The following is an 11,207-nucleotide window of genomic DNA, read 5'->3' as shown; positions in this document are numbered from 1 at the left end:
TCTAATTTACTTCAGAAGCATTGTCAGAAATAAATACATAATAAATTATGACAGATATAAATCTCACCAATATGAAATTATAATTATAAAGTAAAGGTGTAAAAATACTGACAAAAACTGACCATTAGATTCAGATTATCTGACAGGTAGATTATAATTGCAATAGAAAGTCAAGCAAGAGAGTTAAGATCAGTTGTTCAAATTAATGTAAGAAAGGTTGTAGAGGCAATCAGTTACAGACGAAAATAAGATAGCGGTAAGATGATTGGTGTGAGGCTCTTCCGATAGCTACGGTATTGATTCAAAGAAGTTACATGGAAAAATATGAACTAAAAAAATTGTATCAGAAGTTTTGGAACCGTTGGTGATATTCATACCAAACCTACTCTTAACACTGCACCAACATACACAATTAAACTGATGTCTAACGTGAAAGTTAACATTCACTACCAGAACAGTTAGTTCAAATGATGGAACTATCAAATTTAAGAATGAAGTAAATGTAGTATAATCGAACTTCTCCGTATTGGACAATTTTTATGATAGAAGTATTCGAAGAAGTATATCTGGAATTTGTACGCTAGAGATAGCAAGACTGTTAGGATCGCTGAAATATAAGAACTCACTAAAAATGGAGCAGAATCTCTTGAAAGTTGAGTTGGGCGTACTGAAACTAGCAATATGTAATTATTAATAGAAGTTATGGATTGTCGAAAAGTGACCTTGTCAAATATTTTCTGACAGCTCATCCACCGATTCAAGGTTCATCTTTTAGGGCATATAGACGATCAAATATAGCCCAGAATGAAGTTTGTTACTTTTTTATTTCTAGTTCTAGTATTTTTTGAGGTAGTCTATTATGTCGTTCCATAGTAATTAAAGTCGTTTTCCTTCAAGAAAGCAGAATAGATTCTCGATCGTTTCTCTTCCTCCGTTTTACTCTTTGCAAAAGATGTACGCTTTTCCTGCCCCTTTCTGGAGTCTTGTACCAACCAACACAATGTCCAGTGTCTTCTGAATTGAGTATCATAAATCTTATTATTTCTTCTGTTTCCTCCATAATCTGTAGCACTTTTACTATCCTCTCCCATCGTTTAAATCTAATTGTCATTTTATACGACTTTTAGATGTTCAGTACTTTTGAAAACGCATTGGCTGGATTTGGGGTTCTTTTCAATGACTCAATGACTAGAAAAGTGTATATAGCTTCGGATCCTTCATAAAGAGCTTTCAGAAAATATTCTCATGATTTATCTATAAAGAAACTGAGATAATATGTATTCTATGTTATGATCGAAATTATTCAATGGAACTCTCTGCAAATATGTAGCACCTTCTCCTATCATAATATCAAGATTTACGGAAATATTCTGTATCTCAAAGTATCTTTCAAGAGAAAATGACATCTGTATTTTTCTTATTTTAGAATTTCATACTTAGCCGAGGCGTTAGAAAGATGTTCCAAAAGGAATTTACACAAGAGATAGAGCTTTTATTAAATTTTATTTTAAAATATGCAGGAGAATTTTTTGGTTCAAATTAAATTATATTTCAAAAAGGAAAAATCTTCTGTCAACTGTTTTTTTATATGGAATTCAAAAAGCTTTAAATAGATATACACATTTATTACATGTAAAGGAAATCATCGAAGGAAGAAAATGATTGATGTCTCGTTGAATAAATTATAGCGTATTCGCTATAGGTTTCGAACAATATGAAAAAGACTTTGATATCCACATTATCGAAAAAAACATTTTTCTTAAGAACAATCTATAACATTTTATATTGACCTATTCATAGTATAGTTAAATTAACTAGTGGACGTTAAATTTACAAACAATATATGGCCAAAATTGAATTTCGATACTCGATATATTGTTCAGAAATATTGAGTGCTTGTTTATTACAAAGGAATTTCTAGAACTATGTATCGGCTACTAGAGTTTGATTATTAAACACACTTGCACATTTAGGTAAAAGTAAAAAAGTCGATTTTGTCAATAAGTTAATATAAATTGCACTCAAATTAATTAATTGAAGAATTGAAACAAAATTACAATAATCCAACTGCTTGAGAAGTATCATCGTCTACTATTTATAGAGTTGAGTGATGAGGAGGATTGATGGACCCTGGTACTTTCAAAATAATGACTTCTATCGGAGCTGCAGATTAACACTGTAAGACAGGTAAACACTAAATTTTTCAAAAATCACGAACAGCGACTCTCGAAACATTGACGCAATTCAGCTCCTTGTCAATACCTACTTAAAAAGGAGACTAAAGAGAACAAAAGCTTTTGAGTTAGTTAACTAAGTGTTTAGTGTAGAAGAAAGATCAAAGCGCGAAATCCTACATATTTATTGTAATACAAGAGCTTCTACTGAGTAAGACTCTACTCCCTGCAATTTCGAAACTATTACTTAATAAAATGGATCGATTATTGAAGATAAAAACTTGACCAGACTCCACGGTTGACCAGATTCATAGGATTACAGGGCGAGAGAGAGAGAAATGCTTTATTGTCAAAAAATTGTTACAATACAAAAAAAACATAAAAATAACTATGATAAGTATCGATTTGATTTCAATTGGAATGTGATTGTGCATTTTTTTAGCTTTGTAAAATATTGAGCCCTTAAGTTTTAGTATGTAAGAAGAAGACCCTTATTCTGACATAGAAGAAATAAATGCAGTAGTACCACAAGGCAGTTTATAGTGACCAGTTTTTAATATACTTATACCTTTATATATTATACACCAGTGATGTTGTCTAACTAGAGCCCGAATGGATAACCATCTTTATTGGTAATTCTACTGAAATTGCAGTAGACAAAGATCACAAGGAAGCGGCAATAAACCTGCAGAATTCCGTTACTGAAATTATTAAATGGACTAAGCTATAACGAATCAAACTGAATGAGACTGAATCAGTTCATGTCAATTCTACAAACAGAATGTATCAATATTTTCTCGTTTATTTAAATAATATATGAGTGCCATTTTTTAACACTGCAAAATATTTGTGTATGACATTAGATATTGAGCTAAGCTGGAGATTCATATTTAAAAGAGAAAAGAAAAATAAGACATCAAATTAAGTAAAATATACTGACTGCTTGGACAACATCCAACTTTTCAATTAACAATAGAATACCATTTTACAAACAAGCTTTTAGCCCCATATGGATCCATGGTCCTTGGTTAGCTGTGCCAAAAAGAATAACGTAGAAATAATTTAAGTATACCATAACAAAGTAATAAGGTAATTGGTATTGTAGAAACAGTGCTCCGCACAAGAACTTGCGGGTGGACACTGCTACCAATACTATTTGGAAATTTGCCATCGATATTCAGAAATCCAGCTCCCTAACAGTGTGGACCTGACCAGAAAACTGAGGAAAACTAAACCTACAGTGCCATATGATAATATTAATGTATTTATTAGAATTTGGAAAATACTAATGAGTAAATCTTTAGTTAAAGTTTATCAAATTGATCAGATCATTATACTCGTTGAATATCTATCGGGGATGTATTTGAATTATATAAAGAAAATGGTTTCCTATGATTTAGTTTAGTTGCGATTAAGTCTTCTGACTTCTATATTATACATCCATTCATATTGGTTCAGATGTCTATGCAATTTTATTGTTTATTATGCAATAATCCGTCCAACATCAAAACTCAATTTCGTTCTGAATGTAATCATCAATTATCTATCTTATCCAAAATGATAATTAGTCTCAACTTAGTAGCAATTTATTTTATTTTATGTACCTGACGCAGATTTGTAGGAAAAGTGTTGCAACCCACGTAACTTCCGCTATCAACACAAACGTCGAGCAGCCTCTGAAACAAAAAAAGTCGTTATTTATCACGCTACAGAACACAATGTTTTAATACGAATAAAAAGCTAATCTGGGCTTTATGTTTGGAGCAGAAGAAATCCTTTAAGTGTAAATAAAAAGAGGAATTACCTATATAATAGTTGTTGTTTGTTGTTGTATACAATTTATGAATTGTAGTGTAAAAAGTATGATAATTATGTGATACTATAATCGCTATTCAATGTCGAGTAATGTGATAAACATAAGGAATAGCCCAATAGAGTAAGTAAATATTTTAAGAGGCGTTTAGGTACGATACATTAAAAATTTTTAAATTGCGTTGAAATAAACAGCTTCACTGTTAATTCGCTGGACAAGAATTCACATTGATTTTTTAGTTAATAATCAATTGTTTCCTTGTTTAATTAAAGGTTCTAAATGAAAATGGTATATATTGTTTTCTGGATGTAGAATCTAGAATCTAGAAACTTTTTCCAAATTCGTTGTTCTAGCCTAAAATAGCGATGGTAGTATTAAAGAATCATCTAAATGGATAACACAAATAAATTTACAAACTAACAAAAAACGAGTTTTTACCATTGTTGAAGAAATGTAATTAGGTGATTTAGATAAGAGATTAAATTTTTATGAAGCCACATGAGTGCCAAGAACAAATACTATTTATAACCTACAGATAAGGTCGCTGTACTGTACATTCTTTTTTTGGGAAATTACCTTTCTATTGAAAAATATTTGGGTTTGAACAACCCTGAAAAGTATACTGGTCGTTGTTTACATCGAACGTTAACAACCCTTTTAGCAGAAATTGGAGCAACTATGAAAACGCTGAAATGCCAAGGTGGATGTATGGAAATATGTTTGTTGTATCATCTGGACTCACAGAAACTGGATGAAGAAATTGAATTATTAGTCAATATTTGTTGCAGGAAATTTAGCTAGCGGAGGAACCTTCAAGGATTTCCAATTCTATGTCAGATTGTAACTTTTAAATGTAACATGCGGTATTGATTGTTGTAATTGGAGTAACGGTAGACCCTTTAAACTTTAAATTACCTCATACACAGAAAAAAAAATAGAACATTTTCCACTCAACAAACCTCGAAATAACAGTTAGTTAGAAGACTTTTTAAAAACACTGTATATAACTAGTAAAATAAATAAAAGGTATTGTTTCGTTGTAAGATTTTTTTTATCCTCATCCATCAATTAAAAATGATTGATATTTTCGTAATGACCTCCAGCTACTCATTTCATGACATAAATATAAGAAAATAGCAAAGAAAACAATTCTATTGGAAATTTGAAGGAAAAAACCATTACCATAAATGGACCTTTCGACCCACGAGTGCTTTTCGATATGTTTCAAAAACAATTTCATAGGTCGTTTTTGCAATAAACATACCCAAAATATATATTTGATATTCATCGCTCTACTTTTCATTTTTATGGTGACTCTGAAAATGGGAAATGCTATGCCTATATATTTGACACATAATGAAAAATTAGTTTATGACCAATATTTTATGTTTCGATTTCGGCTCCCTTTTTCTATCCACTTGGTAAAGTGTTGGAGAAGGACATTTGTTATTGAAACAGTACCAATTTGTCAAGAAGCTATAATAAGGAGAATATTATGTTTTGTTTCAAAGTTTTAAATTGGAAAAATTGAAAAACCGACTAGCGAAATTATTCAAGATCGACTTTTTTGGCAAAATTTGGCATAACTTTCTCCATTACTAATGCTTTCGATCCCTTAAATGATGACCAAAAGATATAGAAATACAATTGCAATGAGCTGAACAATAATGCTGATATCTTGAAAATTCAGGACTGGTAATAACAAAATTAATGATTTCATCTTTAGGATAATTGTACATGATTAAAACGTGCTAACTCAGGAAATAATAACTATGAAATGATAATGTAAAATAAAATCATAACACACTTTGAGGTTACTCACGGGTGATAATCATAGTTCAAAGTAACACGAAATAATGATTAACTAACATTAAGATAATTAGATGATTAGATTGATACAGAAAGGTATTTAGAGGGTGTTTTAAAGAAGGTGATCTCGTCTCTAGAACAGATAGAAAACTGGGGTTTGTTCGTAACGCCATCCGTATTCAAGATAAGGGACGTTGAAGAAAACAAAATTATACACATTTCTCACGATTTTACCGCAACTAGTTATTTATTATTATTATTATTATTATTATTATTATTATTATTATTATTATTATTATTATTATTATTATTATTATTATTATTATTATTATTATTATTAATTAGTGAGCATTATGTGAATTGAAAATTTTTTGTCGCGTAAGAGAAACCCTATCGATAAGAATCCAGTCTAGGATCTTGTTTGTATGTTTGTATGGGCACTGAGTTATTGAGGGCGTTATTATGAAATAAACAACAATTTGATGGTTATTTATTGAGGTTCTGGGACTCCGATAGCTGAGTACTCATAATTATTTAACTTTGAATTTCACACCGCAATAGCAATTTCTCTGTGTTTGCAATTAAAAACTGTCTTTCATTGATAGTTATAACGTTCAATAATAATTACACTTCTGAAGCCTTGTTATTTGTTAAATTAGATATTGTTAATCAAAATTTGGTCAAATTTTAAATACACTAACTTTAGGCAAGTGTATAGGAAATTCTAGTTCAGCTGTTACGCATTATACAGAAAAGTTTTCTCATGTCGTCGAGAAATTCGGAATGAGAGACGTGAAAAAATAAATTCTGGTAGGCCAAGAACAACAAGAAACATGAATAAACAGAATATGATTTATTTAGTTGATCAATATCCAACGGTTAGCGTGAGGAATGTGGCAAGACAAACAAGTACTTATCCTTCAAGTACCTGGATTTTTTTAGAAATCACTATTCGAAATATTAGGAGACAACGCTAAGCGAGCGAAGATCTCTATTTTTTATGTACGATGGAACTCAACCGCACTTTGATAAAAGGTGTCGTAATTGGTTGAGTAACCATTTTCCGAATCGATGGATTGGTAGAGGTGTAGAAGCTCCGAAAAAGTTCATGCTTCATGAATTGAAAGAAATCAACGTTTAATGACCTCACAGCCGACTTGCAACCGCTTAGAAGATTAATGGATACTTTAGAAAAAAGGATAGACTTAACTATTCGTGAAAATGGACGATATTCTGAAGACCTCCCCTAATTGAATTCTATTTTATGTTATTAGCCTTCTTTTTAAATTTTCATCTTTAATTTAATTTAATTAATACCTTTATCATAACTCCATACCAGCATCTGTTATTACTTCAAAATTTTCACACAGTATCAAGTTTTATCAATAATACCTTTTTGGTGTAAAATCTAATGAAGTTTAACTAGCGCCCTATATGAGAGTCAGAGATAAAGACAAATTCTTTGGATGTATCAGCTTCTAAAACATGACATTTCAATACAATGTTGCAAGTAAATGCGGCGAAATCGTAAAAAATGTGTACAATTTAGTTTCCTTCAACACCCTTTATCTTAAATATAGATGGCGTTACGAAAATTTTTCATTGATCAAACCCTAAATATTTTTCAGTTTTCTATCTATCCTAGAGACGGGATCACCTCTTTTTGAAACACCCTATATATGGATGGATAAAGATTTTCCATCTTCGTTTCTCTCTGCAAATCTTTTTGCGACCACAACCTGTGGTTCCATAGTTTCACTTGCATACACAAAATTAGACTTCGGAGCACCGTTTATCGCTCCCCGTAAAAGTAGAAGCCAATACTTGGTACATAATGCTGAATGCTTACAATAAGACAATCGATCAGTGAACTCATTGAATCGCCTCTGTTATGTTGTTCCCGATTTTATTTGGTACAAGAAAAACAAAAATCAACATAACTATTCTAAATCAAATGTTAAAAAAGTTGCAAAGAAGAATGACGTAGCAGGCGGTTCATTGATCGATTTTCGTCGTTTTCTATTATCTATTACTTCAGAGCATTTACCCATACGTAATAGGTTTAACCATCATCGTAGCAAGATCTTCAGGTTAAAACTATAGTTGTTTCCTGTGAAGTTACTGCATACCATCCGGGCTTTCGTAGCTTTACTGCATATGATTTTACTATCCGAGATAATTCCTTCTCTAGCAAGGATTGGATTATGGGACAAAAATGAGTATTGTGCATATTAATTTCCAAATTTTTCGCATATTCAAACATATTTTGTTAGTCGAAAACAAAGGCTTTACTACTAAGCAGTGGCGTAACGTGCTTTGGAGAAGTCCTGTATCAAAATTAGTTGGGGGCCCAAATGAAGGGTAAAATTTTCTCACAAAAGAAACAAAAATACTTGCATTAAGTTAAAATAAATATTTTTTTATCGCTTCCTCCTAGAAATTGAACTAGCCAAACAATTGAAATTAAATGTACACTTTTCTTGCCTTTTTTTGGTAAATTGATTTATTAAATCATCTATAGCTGAAGACAGTTCCAATTTTTCTAACATTTCTGCCTCCATAGACAATAGAGACAAGTCTGATAGCCGTTCCTGCCCCATCGAAGTCCTTAGGTAATTTTTTATCAGTTTTAATTTTGAAAAACTTCTTTCAGCTGTTGCGGTCGTAACTGGAAGTGTGAAAAATCTATAGTTTGTAAGCATGTAACATTGAAGAGGCTTAGCGTGTGCAGTCGCAGTGCTTAGCCTGGAAAAAAATAGATTGCTTTTTGACTTTTGTCATTTCTGTTGTTAGTTACCCGGGAAACATGAGATTAAGGGACATTGGGGATAACTCACTCACTAAATTTTATTTACACACGTTAGGGGCCTCTGTAGCTCGGGGCCCCGTATCATTGACACGGCTGATACAGCGGTAGCTACGCCCCTGCTACTAAGCATTCAATGGAGAATTTTCAGCAGAAAAATTTTGATTACGTTGTCGATGTAGGTACTCGTTTTCCTATGTACAAATTTATACTGATGGAAGAAGACAATACCAAATCAAGAATTTTAAAAAACCTGAGTGATGAATATTGAAGAAATTGTATTTAGTAGGTAGTACCGCATATTTCAAGTAGTTTCTTCACATAGAAATCCGAAAATAAATCATTAATTATTATATTGATATATAACATTTCAATGAAAATTCGGATTCTCCTCAAATATCTTCAGTCTGGATTTAGTTTAAATAAAAAAGTTATTTTTGTTTTATTATTATTAAAATGGTTATTATAAAACGTATATTATTGACTTATTGAACAATAAAAAGTTATTTTTGTTTTATTATTATTAAAGTGGTTATTATAAAACGTATATTATTGAACAATATAATTATTATTAATGAGATAACATGTTTTTAAAAGAATAACATAAGATAATAATTAGTTTATCGTTAGTTCAGATTACAATGAGGCTTATATATTGACTCTAAAGTGTTTTTTAGTGTAGAAAATTTCCATTTTTTTGTTCTAGTTGTCAAAGTCAAACGATTTTCCATTGAGGCCAAAGCCACTTCTAAAGTTACATCACAGAGCGAATTTGCTTTTTCAGGTTGATCATTTACATTTATATCGTATACTTGAGAAACTTGTGAGAAAGGAAATATATATTGAATACTTGGTTTTATATAATATGCTCCGCTCATCCAATTATATAACTAAGAATTTCCTTTGTCGTAACCATGTGTTGTACATCCCTCTTTTACACGTATATTCTTCACACATAAGAATGAGACCAGTCGAAATTTGCATGAGAATATCCTACTTTTGTACTTTTAGCGCACATAAAGTCTCAAGAAATTTTCTAAATAATAGATAACATGTGAAGTGAATACATTTGAGGCATCTCGGTCTTTGTTCATCTATGAATATTGAGCTAAATTACTTCTTCAAGTATTCAGATGAGACTTTGCTCACAGAAGTTCGTTTGTTGAGAAGAAAATATAATTTTGAGGCAATTTTGTCTCTCTGAACAATACTTCAAATTGAAAATTTGTACATTAGTATATTACGGTATGTCTCGGTTTTATGAACCGATTATTTTTGGACAATTTGTAGCACTATGATAAAATGTTTGCTCTATATACTTACGAGGAATTCGTCTCCACTTCTACTAGTTTTTGATTTGTGGTATTTTCACTCTTATTTTCATCCTTTTCTTCATTGCTTTTATTAATAACAACAATTAAAGTTTCCTTTGTCTTTCAGTTGTGAATAGGAGGATACATTTAAAATTGACTTTATTACTTCAATTCCGATATTATGGTTTTAAAAATTTGAAGTATCCTATATCTTCTCCTTTCCTAAGTATTTGATCTTGTTCTAGTACTAAATTTGACAACTCATCTATTTTTCCTTCTATTATTAATTCAGTTTTGTTATTTAATTCTTCATTCCATATTTAAAGATTTTTGATAAGCATTTTATCCATCTGCCGAACAGCACGACTTCGTAAGCAAACGCACATTGTGATGTATGGACTAGTTTCATAGTTTTGTTAAATTTTGTTGTTCTTTTATTTGTTTCCTTCATCACATTATCTATTAAGATGTTAAAAATGGTAGTGGGCGCAAAACTCTTCCTTGTCTAACACCACCATTTACTGGAAAATTGCTTCACTTATATTACATAATCTGACATACTTTTAATTCTTCCTATATCAGCACATTACTTTTTGGAGTGTTTTGGGTTATATTTATTGTGTAACCTTTCTCCTGACCTGATATTTCTCTTGGTACTCTGAAGAAACCTGCTTCTAGATCTTGGTTGGTTGGTTGCTTGGTAAACTTTGACGTTTGTGTTTTTAATTTTTTCTGTAACTTGTTCTATGTGATCATTTATGCTTCTTTATTTCATAAGCCCCGTATAAATTTACTGATTTTTCTGTTTTGGCGCAAATGTGGAAATTAAATATAATGAAGAAGAGGCACTTATGACTATCATTATTATTGAATTTATAATGGAAATTAGTCTGGTTGGAAACAGGAGTAGTTTACAGATTAGGATGGATAATATTAAATTTCCAGAATTTGATTATTCAAAGAAGCTGAGTAAAGTTCATATACTGAATATAGAAATTGTTATGAAAAATATTTTACTTCAATCTTATCAATAACACCTTCTTAAAATATTTTCAAGTATAAGAATTGTTAGTTGTAGATTATATAATCAACCTCGAATAAATAGTTCTACTTTTACTTCTCAAAGATTGTACCACTTGCATTACGTTAAAAAGATTAACCAAAGTTTTGTTTAAATATTTTCAAGTAAAATAATTCTGCGTTTTTATTTGTCAATGAACATATTTAAAATGTATTCTCAAATTTTGTTATAAAAGATGGAATGTATTCTCTTTATACTATAATGGAAAATA

At 30.8% G+C, this 11,207-nt stretch overlaps 1 protein-coding gene across 1 annotated transcript in view; it reads right to left on the bottom strand.

Annotated features, from left to right (window-relative positions):
* Positions 1-11,207, bottom strand: part of LOC130892035 (uncharacterized) — a 341,323-nt gene that overhangs the window by 51,090 nt on the left and 279,026 nt on the right. The window contains exon 4 of the mRNA XM_057797217.1: positions 3,779-3,850. Within this exon, the coding sequence (XP_057653200.1) occupies positions 3,779-3,850 (72 nt within the window). The remainder of the gene's footprint in view (positions 1-3,778; positions 3,851-11,207) is intronic.

The sequence above is a fragment of the Diorhabda carinulata genome, chromosome 3 (genome assembly GCF_026250575.1).
Source record: "Diorhabda carinulata isolate Delta chromosome 3, icDioCari1.1, whole genome shotgun sequence".
Taxonomy (NCBI): Eukaryota; Metazoa; Arthropoda; class Insecta; order Coleoptera; family Chrysomelidae; genus Diorhabda; species Diorhabda carinulata.
Note: the sequence above shows the minus strand (reverse complement) of the source record. Positions and strands in the feature narration are given on the sequence as shown.